Source organism: Antechinus flavipes, chromosome 2 (genome assembly GCF_016432865.1).
Source record: "Antechinus flavipes isolate AdamAnt ecotype Samford, QLD, Australia chromosome 2, AdamAnt_v2, whole genome shotgun sequence".
NCBI classification, from domain to species: Eukaryota; Metazoa; Chordata; class Mammalia; order Dasyuromorphia; family Dasyuridae; genus Antechinus; species Antechinus flavipes.
Genome location: NC_067399.1, coordinates 434836953 through 434853980, shown reverse-complemented (window position 1 = coordinate 434853980; position 17028 = coordinate 434836953). Strand labels below are relative to the sequence as shown.

The window sequence follows — 17028 nt, the reverse complement described above, 5'->3', positions numbered from 1 at the left end:
AATATCCCTAAGACTCAGAAATCGTCAGAGGCCAAGGACAGGATTGAAAATTGATTTTTAATGATAAATTACAACTCGGACACAGGGCGGATAGTGGAACAAGAGCAGGATTGTCTATGGGCTTGAGTTATACTGATGGTCTGCTCAGGGGCTGGAGCTCTGGGTCCAATGACCAATGCCAGGTCTTGCCAAGAGGCTCTCAGCTTTAGGGACTGGCGATCTGGGAAGGCAGCAGGGCCTTTTTGTTGCAGGGAAAGCGGTAGGGCGATTCCTTTAAACATAGTGTTGCTGCTGCTGCTGCTGCTTCTTGGTGGCTGCCTTGCTGGCCAGGTCCTTGGCTTTCTCAGTAGCTGCTAGAGCAGTTTCCTTTGCCTTTTCAGTTGCTTCCTTAGCTGTTTCAACAAGTGTCTTAGAAGGTGCTTCACCTACAAAAAGAGAATCTCAGAATATCAGCTAGAAAGTACACTGAAGATCTGATCCAGAGGATTCATGACAGATAGAGGTTCAGAGAAAATCAGGTTTTTGTTCAAGATCACAGAGCCTAGTAAGAGCAAGAGCAAGAATTTGAACCCATGACTTCCGACTCCAAACCCAATGCTCCTTCTATCACACTACAACTAAACTATGTTTGGATCTTTCATCTGATTCAAGCTATTCTGCAACTTACATATTAGAGGCTGGCTGGCGTCAGAAGGGGAGGGCATAATACAGCTTGAGTGCTAGAAGGAATCTCAAACTATCCTTTCCCTAATCTGTTATTTTACTGATGAGAAAAGTGAGGCTCAGGAACATTAAATCACCTAAATCAAGGTAATACAGATATTAAATACTAGAGTCAAGATTCAAATCATGGAACTCCAAATTCAGCTCTCTAGAAGCAGGGCAGGGGAGAGGGGAGGGAGAAGAGGAATAAGGCATGTTTCAAACTTTGTTTCTTGGAGTCCCAATACTCAGCGCCAGCACTTATATGCTTTGTTCTTAACCAAACTCATATCCCTTGGTTCTTACCTTGCAGTTTGGCCAGGATGTACTCAAAGCCTTTGATGGTCTTGGTCACATTACTTTTGAATCTAGCTAAGCCAAATTCCTGAAAAGACAAGATGGGATAGAATATGAAGAGTTGGCTCTTAACCCTTTTAAGTCACTACCCATGCCCCAGACCACTTCAGAGTGCTCAGAACTGTGGAAGAATCAAAAATTCCCCCCACCACTATAACCTTCAGTACTTCACCAAATTACCATGTTACCTGTACAGCTCTGGAGACCCCAAACAAACTGGAGGAGACCCAGGCCTCCCGTCGGATTTCAGTCCAACCACTATTTTCAGGGTTCACACAGTAAACACATCTTTCCTCCACCACCTAAAATAAAATAATCACAAGTCCTCAGTAATCTAGACCTCAAGACAAGAAAGCTTCTACCAGACTTAGTTCCAGATATTTCCCCCTTCCCAAAAAATGAACCTTTATCATCACTCTATAATAACAGTTAATATTTATATGGCTCTGATTATGTGCTAGGCACTGTGCTGAGTGCTTTACAATTACCATCTCCTCAGATCCTCAACTATTTTACAGAAAGGAAAGTGAGGCAACAAGAAGTTATTTGCCTGTACTTAGTCTATGGAGGCAGAAGGACTTTTATAAGTTAGTTAACATTCTCAGTTTACAGATGAGAAAACTATGGCCTAGAGAGAGAAAAGTGATTTACCAAATGTCACACAGCAAAGTAATGGCAGGTCAAGAATTACAAACTACTCTTCACTCTCCTTTCTGAACCATGCTGCTTTCCCTCTTTTCTGTGCCTCCTCTAAATTAGCAAGTGCCAAAGAAGCACGAACCATCAGCCGAGCATGGTTGATGTTCCAGGTGAAAGTGGTCATGGTCTGGTTCTGTGGGTCCACGATAGAGTCCTCGAGGATGTACACCGAGTGAGCTACATTGGCAGGAAAGAAGCGCTCCGCCCAGCGGGGCATCCTGTTGGTCTTTGTTAGAAGCCGCCTGGACAGCAGCTTCTGGTCAGGAGTCACCTCCCGGTGCACAATGTCCTCCGTCAGCACATGCTTGCTGTAAGGGAGACACAGCACAGAAGTCAGCCCGGAAAGCTACAGGGAAGCTTTCCATAAGGGATTCAGTTTCATGTCCAATTCCTTCCCTTGTTTGTACAACATAACTAAAATGAAAATATGGATCTTATTTGATATTCAGTTCTGAATATTAAAATAAAAAAGGAAGTTAAGTTCCTCAAGTTATCTCTTTGGGCATCCATCCAATCCCCTCCTTTGTTTCTGCAACACGGGTAGAAGATACTGATCTCATTTGTTATTTAAGTTCAGGATATATTAAGAAAAAAAAAAAGGAAGTCAACTGTTTCTCAAATGAATCCAGTCTGGGAGAAGAAAGGAGCAGAAAAAGAGGAAACTCTAAAGCTCGAGGCCCTCCCATTTACCTCCAAGGTGTTCCCAGGCAGGACTCCAGCCCCAATTCTATCCCTAGACAAGTCAGGGTGGGGTTCAGACCCAGGGCAAATTCCAAGCCCAGTAACCCTTCGGCCAAGCCCGACAGCCGCCCGTGTGACAGCCTCGAGGAGCCACGGGGGAGGAAGCGCCCCGAGAGGAAGGTGCCCATCACCGGAGAGGTAAGCGGCCCCTCCCCCACCGGCTCTGGCTCCTGGGACTTGATTCCAACGTGCCCGGGGGCTGAGGGGTTCTAGGGAGTGACAGTCCCCCCACAGGGGTAGGGGCGATGGGGCATAAAGATCTAGGCCATCCTCTACTCTTCTTCAGGCACTGGCTGCTCTAGCTGTCCTCCAAGGTGGCTTGGGGGGAGGGGCCCTCAGTGTCTACCCCTCTCTTCTAAAAGGACTGAAGATGGGGAATATCCGGGCAGTCTACCGCCAGGAGGAGGTCGAGAGGCCTCAGGGGTGGGGGGTCGGGTTCTTCGGCCCTCACCTGTAGGGGTTGGGATAACGCTGCCAGAAGGCAGCAAACACTTGGTCCCAGGAGCTCCGGAGCACGCTCTGCCCCAGGAAATACTTCACCATCGTCCCGGCGGGGTCGGGGTCGGGGCAGCGTCAGGGGGGGCACAGCATCTGGGGGTAGGGGTAGGGAGAGAAGGGTCGCCGGGCTTGCGCTCTCCGTCACCGTCCCAAAGCCACTGTAGCCGCCGCCTCCACTGCCGCCGTCGCCGCCGCCGCCATGAGGGGGTGTCCGGCCGCTCGGCACTTCCGGCCGCAGCCCGACCCTCTCAGGCCCCGCCCCTTCCGCCTAGTGCATTTCCTGTGCCCCGTCACGTGACGTTGTGATTTTTTTTTTTTATTTTTTTATTTTTTACTTTACTCTCTCCCCCTATTTTTCCCCCCATCCCCCATCCCCCACCAGCAACACCGGCTCCCTACGGGGTCCTCTTCTCTTTGCTGGGGCCTCCGGGCACCGGGACCGGACGAGCCCCGGCAGGAGGAGCGAGAGCATGCGACTCCGGTAAGAGGACGCAGACGATTCTCTCCCACTCTCGCGGGGGGAGCGGAAGGTGGAGCACCCTGGACCGGCGTTCCGATTCGGAATCTCCAAGCGTGGGCGGGCGTGTGTTTTGGGGGGTGGGGTGGGGAAGTGGTCGTGGTCAGAGTTCTTGATCCGGAACCCCCGGGCCCAGGATCTCTAAGTGCAGGGAGACAAGCCGAGCGGAGGTCCCCGGCAGGTGTCTCGCGGGACTGACGGGGCTGGCTGCGGGAGCCGAGGGGCCGGGGCCGACGCGCTCAGGAGGGCCCGTGTCCGGCGCAGGTGAAGCGTCTTGTATCCCCCCGGCCGGCCCCGTTCCGCCGCGGACTTGCCCATCCTGGGCCCCGGAAGCATGAGCGGGCAGCGCGTGGATGTGAAGGTCGTGATGCTGGGCAAGGAGTATGTGGGCAAGACGAGCCTGGTGGAGAGATACGTGCACGATCGCTTTTTGGTGGGGCCCTATCAGAATGTGAGTAGGGGTGCGGCAGGGGTTGGGGGGACCCAGACTTGAGGCCAGCCCCGGGTGCGGAGGTGGGGCAAGTGGCAAAGGCCGTCACGAAGGGCCATCCTGGGGACCTCAGTCTGTAAGGGCAAGGAGATATTAAAGGTTTGGTAGTGAACTTGGGGGAAGCACCCTTGTCAAGCAGGCAGTTAACACGAGTTTTGAGCCTTGCTTTGCCCCTGATCCCGATCTGTGGCAATTTGCTATTCACTTTCTCTCTGCGGGACTAGTTTTTCTTATAAAGCAGGTAAAATGACATTTGACTGGTATCTTTCCTTAGTGTTGTTTGGAGTCGCGGGAAAGGGAGTGGAAAAAAGTCTTGTGTAAACTGTAATGGGTGCTATCGACTTGAGTAGTTGTTGTGGAAGGGAGCAGTTGGGAAATGGGGCATGACCGTCTCCTTCCCCCCACATACAGACCATTGGGGCAGCATTTGTGGCCAAGGTGATGTCTGTGGGAGACAGGACAGTGACACTGGGGATTTGGGTGAGTGACAGGGACACATCTTCTACTTGCCCTATTGGATGAAGGGTCTTCCAGGGGATATTTCCTGAGATACTTTCAGAGGAGACTCCACCCAAAAGATTCTGAGTTGTAGAGGACCACCTGGGTGTGAGCGTGTTGGACTATTTTGCAGAGTAAACATGCTGTACTGAAACTTAATATTCTCTGTTTAAACTGGGTAAACCTCAGTATCCCCATCATCACCTCCTATGTTAACATTTCTCCATTTGAGAAATATCAGGATTAGAGCACATTTGTAATAATGTTTCTCGGATTGGGCCCTCTAATCCCTGGGAATTATGGGTGGAAGGGTTATTGTCCAGGTTATTTCTAAACCAGGGACTAGGGTGGAGCATTTTCACCTCATTCTCTACAGGACACAGCTGGCTCGGAGCGATATGAGGCTATGAGTAGAATCTATTATCGTGGTGCCAAGGCAGCCATTGTCTGCTATGGTAAGGTTTTCTTCACCCCCAGGTTAGGCCCAAGGGCTTCAGGCTTTCATAAGCATAGGTTTTTGGACAGCCATCTTTCTTCATCCCCTCTGCAATCATTTGTTCCCAGATCTTACAGACAGCAGCAGTTTTGAACGAGCCAAATTCTGGGTAAAGGAGCTTCAGAGTTTAGAGGAGGTAAGTGTGCCTCTGATCCCTTGAGGACTCTATGAAGTCACTAACAGGGAGAAGTCAGAACCTTGTCTGCCTTGAAAGTATGTAGTATTGGGGAAAAAAAATAGTAGCTGGCAATATTAGAATGATTTAAGGGTTTACAAGATATTTTATCTTATTTATGTTTCACAACAGACCTGTAAGACTTATTCCCATTCTACATAAGAGGAAACTGGTTGGTTTGCATGGGGTTATACAACTATAAAACATCCATGACAGGATTTGCCTAGCAGTCTAACCACTAAATCATTGGATCATGAAAAACACAACTGGAGTTAGAAGACCTGATTTCCAAATGCTGATTCCCATACGAATTATTACTTGTGAGACTAAGGGCAAATCATTTTGTCTCTTGTGAGGCTATGGATGAAAGTAGTAATACTTGCAAGCACAGGTGCTTGTGAAAAAAGCATTTTGTAGCCTGAAACTGCTGCAGTAATATTATGTCTGATAATTATTAGTCATTCTCCTGTGCTGGGCAGTGATTGACTCCTGACTTCTCTGCCTATTGTAGAGCTGTCAGATCTACTTGTGTGGCACGAAGAGTGACCTTCTAGAGGAAGATAGAAGACTACGCCGGGTTGACTTCCATGATGTCCAAGATTATGCAGATGGTACCTACTATTCTTTAAGCACTAGGAGGGAGGGAGCCATAGAAGACTGGTCCCTAAAAGTGGCCTTTTTGTTTCCTACTTTCTTTAGTGTCTTGGGGATAGTTGTATCCCAGGGAAGACTCCCATGAGGTTGAAAGGGTGGAAAACAAAACTTATGCCTAGGAGGAAGGGCTTGGGGATGGTGAACCACATTAAATTCCCTTTCCTTGAGGAATCTTTCTGCAATCTTTCAGCCCTACTCCTGTTATCCTCTTTCTGGGTGATCATCCCAGGAAGGACAGGACACGGGCAAGCCAGCCTTACTTGCTCACTCTGAGCTGTGTGTTTACAGACATAAAAGCTCAGCTCTTTGAAACATCCAGCAAGACAGGCCAGAGTGTGGGTAAGTATTGTCTAGGGGCCAGGTAATCTTTAAACCTGGTTTCAATCAGTCTGGGAAAATCAAACTTATCTAAGAGAAGTAGAGGGGGAAGTAGGAATGCAGACTCTGGCCCAGGAGTGGCATGAAAGGAAATGTAATGTTAGGAAATGCAAAGGTTGTTCGACTCCTCAGGGACCCACAGTATCTGAACAGTGTGTTAGATAGGGAAGACTAAATCTGGCTGTAAGAGGCAGTATTAGCTTGTGAAATGGGAGTAGCTAATTAGTCAGTGGCTAATTTTCCTTGTCTTCTAAACTCACCCTATCTCTGCTACCTAGATGAGCTGTTTCAGAAGGTGGCAGAAGATTATGTCAGTGTGGCTGCCTTCCAGTTGATGACAGGTGAGGTGTCCTTCTAAACTCTGGCCCTCCCTTTGTGCTTACTTCTTTAATTATGATGATTGTGTTGAAACCATCAGTGCTTAAAACAGTCTGGTTCAGTTCTCTCATTTTAGAGGCACCTGAGGTCCAGGGAGCTGAAATTTGTTTCATGTAGTTAAGTGGCCAACCAAGATTCTGACCTCAAGTACTGGGATCTGAGCGGTGATCCTCTATCTCTTGATGAGAGGTTAATATGTGCTTTCCTCTTTTTTCAGAGGACAAAGGCGTTGACTTGGGTCAGAAGAGCAACACCTTCTTCTACAGTTGCTGCCATCACTGAAAGCCACCTTGTCACCTGGAAGAGGCCCTGGCTGGACCCTTACTGGCTCTCTGCTGTTGAAGGGCTGTCAGTTACCCACGGTGGCCATGCCCTCCTGCCTGTGCTGGCCCAGGATCACAGGCAGCAGCAGACTGAAAGGCGAGAGGCCAGTTCTTTCTCTTGGCTCTCTGCCATTTGCTGGGCAGTGCTTGTACCTCTGCACATAATTTAAGTGGCTTCTGCCTTGTAAATAAAGTCCCACTCCCCCACTAATACTTGGCCTGCTTCTTTACTATTTCATGGAGAGGGAGGAGTTTATGTGGGAAGGAAAAACTACTCAAGGTTGTTCCTTTCCTCACCTGAAGGGGGCCTTAAGATTGACTGGGCAGTAGAGTATCTAGTTTTCTGATGTAAGTGGCCTAATGAAACATTGTGAAAAGTTTCTTTAGTTTTCTCCTTAATGAAGCAACAGTTTCTTCTCATAGGGATCCTATCTATGGTATGATAGCTGCTGATTTTAAGAGATAATGGCCTGGTTGGGCTTTGGGGAGATATAGCTGTTCACCATGGAGTGACCGAGAACAGAAAAGGGGGCCAGTATTTCGGGTTCGATCCAGTGGAATGTTAAAACCACCAAAAACTTGGCCCTGTGGTACATTTTATTTTTAAAGTTTAATTGTCTGGTGATTGTATATATTTGGGGAGGGGAGAGAGTATACTCAACATCTTACAGTGAAAAGTTACTCTTTAGATTCTCAAAGATTACCAATTGTAATGTAAGCTCTTTCTATAGGACAAGTTTTTAATCTGGGTTTAATGATGGATTCTGTGGTTTAGGATTGTCTAGAGGGAAAACTGAAATATTTTTGGTTTTTCTTTGAAGTTGTTGAAGAGAGTTGTCTAACATCTAATTCATTCAAGTCTCTTCTTCCTTAGGGAAGATAGTAGGTGCTTCATATTAGCAGCTTCATAAACCTCTCCCTGCCTCATGCCACCAGGATTAAACTCGGTTCAAGCTTAGTGATAAGGAAGACAGGTACATTAATTACAGAGTAAATGCCAGTCTTAAAGAGAGCTAGATTCCAGTTTTGGAGGGTGTTCAGATGAAAGTGGGATGAAACTCAACCCCTTATGCTGAAAAGCCTCTTTTATTTAAAGAGAAATGGATTGGGCTAGCAAGGTATAAGCCCTTTCAATGATGAGAAGTCGCCACTGAGACCTGTATTTGAAATGCAATTTAAATGCAAGCTTTGGTTACAAACTTTCAAGAAGTGAGTCCATAAATGAACTAACCACTTGGAAAGTACTATGGTCATAGCTTCCGTTTTGTAAACCAATTCCTCAAAGTTTTACTTCCTCTTCATTCTTCAAAGTCCAATTCTTGAATCTTAGCTAAATCTAACATGATCGCTGCTTTCTCAATACCAAACCATGTTGTTTGCATTTCTTTCATGCATTTTTAAATCTGACCCCAATTTGGATTTACCAGTCTGTGTGCTACGAGAGGGTAGGATCATGTAGTACAAACTTTGTTCCCTAATGCCAAACATGGTGCTGGACACAAACCTTTAATAAATGCTTAGGGAATGACTTTTTGATTGCATAGGCACATAGTGTGACAAAGCTGAAAACATAGTCTCTAGTAGTAGAATGCCAGTGCTGGTGGCACTGGTCTTGTTGAGCCCTGGGTACTCCCATCCCCTCTTTTTCTCAACCTTAGCTATAGTAGCACCCCATATGCAGTAAGACAAAACACAGGGCCAGGGCAGTAAGAGTAAAGTTAAACTTTACTTTACAGTAATTTTTTTCTTCTATATACAAAGAATTACAGTACATATCATGGGGGCTCTTAGAGCAGGGCTCCCCTTTTTTCATTTCACTTACAGACAGCCGACAGTCTAAGGGGAGCAAAAAGAAACTAAGCAATGGTCCAAGACTTCCTCTCCCCCCCTTCTCCCTCTCCTAAAAATATATATATATAGATATAGATAGATAGATCTCTATTGTCAGCTTCTTTTAATGCATTCTTTGCCAAGACCCTAGTGAGAACTAGAGAACTGTGATGAGTAAGCTGGTCTTTGACAAACATCTGTGTGCCTCTTCACCCGCTGCAAACCACCTCCCCCCCACCCCCCAACTCATACACACGTGTTCGCACACATACAGTAAGCACCAGAATACCAAGTGCAGACCAGTCTCATCCCCGTCCCCATCCCAACTCCACCCCCCAATCTGCATGAGAGAGCTGCCTTTGGCCTTATCATTTCCTCAAGCAAGCTGCAAGCCAAGCAAACTTGGCTTTGGGAAGTTGGGGTGGGAGGTCACTAACAGACTTTAAGGCCCAGAGGAATCAGTGCCCATCTCTAAACCCCCAAAGTAGGGGACAGGAAAGCACTGTGAGAAGGTACCACATGAGAATAGGAAACAGTGTTTTTTTCCTTATATTTTTAGCAAATATTTCTCCTCAGAATACTATTTTAAAGTAGGTTCATGTGCTCATGCTGTGTTCAATACCAGTCTATTTTTTTTCCATCCTTGCCCTTCACCAAACAATCCCTCATTGCTACTTGGTGGGTCACATCTGATCTAGAAGATAAAAGACAAAATGACTTTGGGGTGCTCGTTCAGGAGGGAGAAGAGAAATGGGCCCCACTTTCTAGCAAAGGAAGATGGCAGATGCATTTTCTGATCACATATCAATCTGTTCTCTACAAGCACAGGTTTAGTCTCCACATCTTGAAAAATACATTGGCTGAAACAAGGGAGGTCCCATTCTAACTTTAACCTCTGTTCTAAGTTTTTTAATATGTTGATACCAGCCCTAGTGGTATAGAGAGCAGACTTTTAGAGGCAGTCTTGTTTTTCTTCTCATCTAGCCTACATGAACTCAATCTAAAGAAAATGCTTTTTTTTGTATAAAGTTTCTTGCCCCTAACAGGAAGCACTGGGTTTGTTTTTTTTTTTTTTTTAAACCACCAGTTCCTGCCCATCTTTTGCTTATCCCTTGGCAGTGCTTATATGAGGAAAATAGCACCATAGATGAATTTTTGTGTACAATGCGATTTAACTATTAACTATTCTTATGCAGATTTATCACACTAATACAACCTCTGGACTGGCTGACCCTAGGAAGCTTAGTCAAGAATAATTAGGCACATCCAATTAAAGCCACATATATATTCATCACTTAAGTTCTACAACTCTGGAATGTCAGAAAACACTGAATGGCTGGCAGGGGCCTGGCACTGTATCACAAGTGATATGACAACCCTCCAACCCCATCACTCCACCACCCAATAGATATGCAGGAACCGCAGGCCCTTTCCCATTACTAGCCTCATAAGTCACTTTAGAGAGCACCCAAGCCAACAGGAATTAGAAATGCAGAGATCACAAAGTCAACTTCAGCCATTTGGCTGGTGGGTCTCGAGTCAGGATCATAATGTTCCAACGAAAGCCTCTGAGAGGGAAGCCATGGATTGGAACCTGTACAAAAAGTGCAGTAGATCAGAGCATACAGTTAACTCACCCAAGTCCTCTCCTTATCTCTGCCAAAAGTGATGCTAAGGTGAAGGGTTATCAAAATGGAAGGGTACTCTCTCCAGCTGCCCTCCAAAATGATTCTACTACTCACTGGGTCACAGCATTTGGGAAGTTCACTTATAATTATTTTTGTAAAGAATCCCTGATACATTTCAATGTACGAATTTCTAGTTGAAAATACAAAGATTTATTTTTTCACATTCCCCCCTCCCCCAATAGGGGCTTCCTCATTCTTTAGCTTTTCAGCAGTAAAGCAGCAAACAATGATTTAAGTTAATATATTTAAAGGAACTTTTGGATCATAAACCTCTGGATGCTTTAGTGACCATAATTAGTATTGAAAGACGATCACAAAGGGAAGGGGTTTAGGTATCTGGAAAGAAAGCTAGGGTTTTAACGGCAAGGATAAATAGGCTCTGTAGTAATGAGAGCCTTCACCCTTTCCCAGGAGTCTAGTAGAGGGAGAGCTGGGGTTGGTAGGGAATATTTATAAGTCTGGAGATTTAAAAAATCTTCAAGGAATCAAAATCCACCCTCTTCTCCCCACCCCTCCTAAAACCGAAACCAGCTTAGAATCTTTACTACATTTAGAGTCCATTCATCTGCTGATTAAGGTCCCTAGTCACTCTTCAATAGTTGGTACTTATGAGCAAACCCATCAAGGTTGGCCAAATTAAAAATTCCAATTTACTTTTCCCCCAGTGTTGATCCTAAACTGAGTTTGAATTTTATAGACCATTTCTTGCTAGTCATGAAACATCCTAATGGTGATTTCTTATTAACTATGCCATGTTGTATCTGTATCAACAAGGAGCATGTTACTTGTCCTTTGCTCCTCAAGAAGGTTAAGGTTCCCAGCCATAAGGACCACCCACTCAAAGAAGGAATTGCACAGATACTGGGCACAGCCCCACAAAGGCTGTCTTACAAGTTTGAATCAGGGATGTTTTCCTCAACAGGATATTTGAGAGGAAGATGGCGAGACCCTTGTCAAAAGGAAGAGATTTACCAACAAAACATTCAAGGATCTACCTAGGGCTCCACACTTTTAGGCCTGCATGCCTGCTCCCCTGAGCCTAGCCAAAGTTTCTGACATGTGACTGACTTACTCAGCAATACTACTTAATAGGACAAGTGTCTTTAAATTAAGACTCCTCCACTAAAAATTTTTAAATAGCCTGCACCAAAAATATTCACAGTTTATTTCATAAAACAAAGAACTAGGGTAGTTTTTCTTTTTTTTTTCTTTTTCTTTTTTTTTTTAAACACACAACAAAGTGAAACATAGATTCTGACAGTGCAGTATGGATTCCTTTCTGGTAACAGCTACAAGTGCAAGGGAAACAGAGGATAGGAAGGGAATGGGGTGAGCACAGAATCAACACTACAGACAATCTAGAATTCCGGGGGTCGAGCATAGAGAAGACCCTACAAATGTAAGTTATATATATTTATTCTCACACATGATAAATACTTATACTGAGCCTCAGTGTTTCCGGGTAGATTTTTTTTTAAAATATATTTTCATGGTTTAAAATTATTTTTAAAAAGGAAATAAAAAGGCTTTGATTTTTTTTCCTCTTTCATGAGGACTTCTGTAGGGAGAAAAAGACAACATTCCTCCCCCATTTGCTGCTGGAAGGAAGCTTAGCAGCACATTCAAAGGGCCAACCAAGGGATTAAAGCCCAGTGGGTTTTCCAGAAACATGTGCAGTCTAGCCAGAGAGGCTTGTAGAGATAGGATTCCATAAGGAGCAAATTCAGCTTTGGGTGCCAAATGCTTCAGAATAGAGGAGAGACAATAATAACCTCAACCCTGTCTGGGGTTTAGAAATGAGGTTCAACCCTGTCTCTTCAGAGACCAGTTTTGAAAATATAAAGGCTTATTCTTTTAATTTTTATTCTTACTAGAAGGAGCAACTCCCTGCAAATGTGCACTTGTTTTTCCTTCCCAGAATGAAGGAGGTAAACTCACACAGCAAAGGATTCCTAATTCCCAAGGGAATAAGTATTTAGAATGGGAATTAGGACAAAGTATAGAATGCTAATAGGGATGTAAAAGCCATTACTGAGACAGAATGGCCAGGATAGTGCCTACTGGCTGAAGGCTTCTCCAGTTGGCAAAGCACAGAGGTAATATTTGTTATGGGGGTGGAGGTGTAGGGATGTAAAGGGGAGAGAGTACTGGCCAAACAGCACTTCTTGCTGGCAGTCAGTGAACTGGGCTAACCACAGGGAAGGGTAGCACCAACAGTTTTCCCAGTCCCTCTGTTCCCAGTTTAGGGCAGCAGTAAGATTATCAGCAGTTTCAAGAAATTGTTGCCTCGGTTGAACATTACTTTACTCCATGTATCCTCAATCAGCCTTGGTTCTTCTGTGAGCTTGTATGGCCCCAGATCATGGAACCAGGTACAATTTTGATTTCAGTCAGTAAAGCAAACAAAATTATTCTCAGATGAGAGTTGGGTGGAGCCTACCATATAGTGTAGAAAGGAAGAAGGAACTGATGCCTCCTCTTAGGTGAGCAGGCTCCTTTTCTCATAGTTAAAGGAAGGAATATTGTATTCAACACGCATAAGGGAACATGCAAAAGCAGTTAATTTTTCTGCATTGGTGTGGGATGCAGAGCTCAGTCATAGCTGGGCAAATTTCCTTCCAATGAGACTTAGCACAAGACACCCTTAGTTCTAAAGCACCTGAGTGTTTGCTGGAGGTGAGGGTGAAGGAAGGCCTGTTTCAGGGACAGTGCTCTAATGAGAGATGCCACTGCTGTCAAGTCCAGTTCCTCTGCCCAACCACTTGTGTAGAGGCACATCAGCCTGTTCTAATAAGTTCCCATAATTCTTTATTAGTAGGGCTTGGCCTAAACTGAATACAAACAGCAGCTGTCCAAGGGGCAACCCATTGTAGCCTATCATTATACCCCTCTTAAAAATGGGCACTGAAGTGAGCTCTCTATGTGGAAAGCAACGTAGACCTGGGCAGTGAGGACCTACCCACCAGGAGTTATTAAGACAACACAAACACTTCTGGGGACAGGAGCATCAAAATGCAGGAAACAAATGGAGTGGGGAGTCCACCTTGACGTCACCACTTCCTCCCTGGTCAAAGGTTCTCGAAAGGTTAGGAGTCGAATGAAAGACCATCACTTTCTCTAAAAGGATGTTTCCAAGCCCCACAAAAACAAGTACCCTCCCTTCCAAGGACAAGGGAAGTCCCACTATCTTTAACCTGACCACTGAACTGAATTCCATGCTTGAATCCAGAGTGGAATTTTTATTTCAAGTTTACCATGTGTAAAAAGAAGGAAAAAGGACCATAATCTGTCTCCTTGATTGGGAGGCCCCACTTAGATTTTTGTACATGGATAACTTAAGCCACCCCCGACTGGCTAATGTCACAAAGAGTTTGAGAGTTGGGGAATATAGGAAGGATGACAATGGAAAAGGGTTGGTTTTTTTTTGTTTTTGTTTTTGTTTTTTTTTTTTTAAAAAAAGAAAGAGAGAGAAAGAAAAGACTTCCCTCCCCAAACAATATCCCAGCGGGCAAACTTGTCTGGCCACATGACATTTACTATCATCACTTCTCTTTCGATTCTGCAGGCTCATGGCTGGAAGGGGTCTGGTTAAGAGCTGGTACTGCACTTTGCTCAGGCTTAGGGTCTGGCCCTTTGATTAGCCCTTTGTCAAGGGGCCGACAAGTCTGTGCCAATGTCTGTGGACTCCCAGGTGACCGACAAGTCTGTGCCAGTGGCTGGTCTGCCCCAGTAGGACCAGGACTCAGCTTGGCTGCAGTCAGCACTTTGCCCGCAGGCCAGGGAGTGGGGCCTGCTGGGGATTTTCCCAGGGCCCAAGGGGGGTGCTCTGTCACTGCTGACCGTTTCTCTGCTGGGGGAACAAGATCTGGTGATTTGACAGGGGGCCTAGGGGACTGCACCATCAATGGTGTTGCTTTTATGGCAAGCCCTGGGGGTTGAGGGGATCCAGCCATGGGTTCTCCTGAGGCTAAGGCTTTGCCGAAGGACCCAGAGCTCTGCTCCATTGACACAGGTGCACGTCCTGTGGCCCGAGGAGCCTGTTCAAACAAGTAACCCTTGGCAGGGGGCCGCGGGATGAGTCTGGCTTGTATGAGTGTTTTGCCAGCCTGCCAGGTGTGTTCCACAGGGGCTGAAGCTCTTCCAGATGCTTGGAGGACTGGTTCAGAAGGGTGAACTTTCTCAGCTGCCCGAGGCATTTGTCCCAGTGCTTTGTTAACAGGCCAGGGACTCTGCTCCAGCACTGGTAATTTTTCAGTGGGCTGGGGTGTAATTTCATGAGGTGAAGTTGCTCGTTCCTTTTGACGAGGACTCAGTTCAATAACCATAGTAGCTCGATCTTTTGGCCGAGTATTTTGGTCCACAGGCCTTAGTGCTTTTTCATTAGATACAAGGTTCTGGACCACAGCTGACAGCACTTTTTCTGAAGATGGGAGTCTCTGGCCCAAAGGGGCAAGGGGCCTGTCTGAGGTCTGGGGTTTAGGTCCAGTTGTCATTGGGGGCTTGTCTGAGATCTGGGGCTTTGGGCCATTTGTAATTGGGGACTTGTCTGATGCCTGGAGTCTTGGTCCAGCAGTAACTACAGGCCTATCTAATTGCTGAGATTTTGAGCTGAGAGAACCCAAGGACTTATCCAAAGATTGAGGCCTTGGGCTGGTTACTAGAGGTCTGTCCAAGAGTTGGGATCTGAGGCCAGCTGCTACTGAGGACCTAACTGATGGTGGAGATTTGGGACCTGACAATGGAGGTTTATCAGACAGTTGAGGTTTGGGGCTTGTCACTACAAGAGATGTGTCTGCTGGCCTCTGGCCTAATTCTAAGGGCTGAGGTCTTGAACCTGATACTTCAGGGGTCTTATCTGGTGACTGGGGCGTGGAGTCAGGCATCACAAGTGGTTTATCAGACAACTGTGGCCTCTGACATGTTCCTACTAATGTTTTCTCTGATAGCTGGAGCCTTTGGCCCATTGCCCCAGGGGCTTTGTCCACCATCAGGGGTCTTTGAGCAGGAATCTCAGAAGGCTGCTCTGCTAGCTGAGTGTTTGCACCTGAAGTCAGCGGCACAGGGGGAGGCACGTACTCACGGATCTCCCCAGGCTCCAGAGGGTTGGGGCCACATGGATCATGCTCTGTACAAGACAGGCGACCATCCAGTTTAGAGATGAACAGCATTCCCTCTCGATGTTGCTTACAAAAGGAACTAGGACACATCTCACAAAAAGATGCAGCTTCTTTTCCACAAACATCACACTGGTGCCATGGACATTCCCATTTCCCTGAAAAGGAGAAAGAACAACAGTGCAGTAAGTAATAGGTACACAGAAGATAATACATGGCTCAGCTGCTTGCCCAGACTGAAGGTATTTAATCATAATCAACCCAGAAAAAGTGACATACAAATAACTTACTCCTTTTCTTCTTTTTCTAAACACAAGAAAAACCATTTCACACAGAGTTGGAAGGTCAAAAATGGGAGGAATGATTCTGTAATATTATTGACATAATAATAGTGCTTCAGACATACATCTGTCTCGGAAAATGCTACAAATTGCCAATGCACTTTGCAGCTCTTTGATTAGCTACCAGTGGAATAGGGAAATGAACCATATATTTGGTAGCAGAAACTCACTCTTACTCAGGTGCTGAACAACTTAGCCCGATTGTAGATTCTTGAAAAAGGGCTGAGATATTTACACCAATTCTCCTTTAATATGGAAGACTAACTGCTGGAGGTAAAAAACTCTTTATTCTCATTTTCTCTGCCTCATGGCACTGGAGATACTCTCCCTCTTCTACCCAAAAGCGACAACTCGTGTCTCAAGTTGGCCTTTCCACAAAGATTTGTGTTTCCTGTGCCTGCAGTGAGCCACTGAATGACTGTGGACAAATCATAGCCTTCATATTCACACATATCATGACCTAGTACACCTTAGCATGCCAATGAGGAAACTTATTTACAAAGACAACTTAAAAACTTCTAGCAGAAAAGTGATAAAGTTCCTCTCTATTCCAATGTACATAAGGTAAGAACCTATTCCTAAAAGCAGCAATTCTTTTGAGATTGTGATTGAGGTCTCATTCTGTGAAAATGACCAACAGTAACTTTTTAAAAATCTCAGGGCTACAAAAGGTCTCAGGTCATTTAATGTTACACTATGACTAAAAAGATAATATCCCTGGATAAGCAAGTGTTCATTCAGCTGCTGCACAAAGACTGATAAGGAAGAACCACCTATTGTACCTTATTCAGGTAGCCAATTTTGCCTTTGTACATCTTAATTGTTAAGAAAACCTAATCTTTCCATGCAGAACCAAAGTACTCAAACAATTTCTAACCCCTTTTTCTAGTTCTGCAGTTTCAGGACAAGCAGAAAAAGCTGGATCCATCTTGTCCTTTCTAAAGCTCTTCTAGCTTGACACTTCCATTTTCTCTAACTGAACCTCATCTGGCAAAATGTTCATTATCCTCCATCTTAGTATCCAAAAGACACATTCTAATAAGCCTTCATAAAATAGGACAGTAACTGAACCTAAAATTAACCAAGTAGGGTTTGAATAAAGCAGAAAGGATTTTCATTATAATCTCACACATTCTCAAAATTATGCTT

The 17028-nt window shown here is 45.3% G+C and overlaps 3 protein-coding genes across 11 annotated transcripts in view; 1 reads left to right on the top strand and 2 right to left on the bottom strand.

Annotated features, from left to right (window-relative positions):
- Positions 1-38: 38 nt before the first annotated feature.
- Positions 39-3178, bottom strand: PRELID1 (PRELI domain containing 1). The gene is made up of 5 exons (XM_051979025.1): positions 2951-3178; positions 1841-2066; positions 1248-1361; positions 1009-1087; positions 39-425 (listed from the first exon to the last, which is right to left on the bottom strand). The coding sequence occupies exons 1-5, from the start codon at positions 3040-3042 to the stop codon at positions 274-276; spliced, it is 663 nt and encodes a 220-aa protein (XP_051834985.1). The 5' UTR covers positions 3043-3178; the 3' UTR covers positions 39-273.
- Positions 3179-3362: 184 nt separating this feature from the next.
- On the top strand, positions 3363-7117 carry RAB24 (RAB24, member RAS oncogene family). 4 transcript variants are annotated; one of them, XM_051979026.1, is made up of 9 exons: positions 3363-3478; positions 3779-3965; positions 4416-4484; positions 4879-4957; positions 5067-5134; positions 5685-5784; positions 6116-6166; positions 6484-6546; positions 6801-7117. In XM_051979026.1, exons 2-9 carry the CDS (start codon positions 3849-3851, stop codon positions 6863-6865), a joined length of 612 nt encoding a protein of 203 aa, XP_051834986.1. In that variant the 5' UTR covers positions 3363-3478; positions 3779-3848; the 3' UTR covers positions 6866-7117. The 4 variants fall into 4 exon arrangements, with proteins under 4 accessions (XP_051834986.1, XP_051834987.1, XP_051834988.1 ...); XM_051979027.1 differs by having other exon boundaries at positions 3364-3478; positions 3696-3965; XM_051979028.1 differs by lacking the exons at positions 3363-3478; positions 6116-6166 and having other exon boundaries at positions 3519-3965.
- A 1496-nt stretch (positions 7118-8613) lies between these two features.
- Positions 8614-17028, bottom strand: part of NSD1 (nuclear receptor binding SET domain protein 1) — a 142787-nt gene continuing 134372 nt past the window's right edge. For 5 of the 6 annotated variants that reach the window (XM_051979017.1, XM_051979016.1, XM_051979018.1 and 2 more), the window contains one exon: positions 8614-15696. In XM_051979017.1, the coding sequence (XP_051834977.1) occupies positions 13967-15696 (1730 nt within the window). In that variant the 3' untranslated portion in view covers positions 8614-13966. The remainder of the gene's footprint in view (positions 15697-17028) is intronic. The other variant, XM_051979021.1, reaches the window with a different exon arrangement.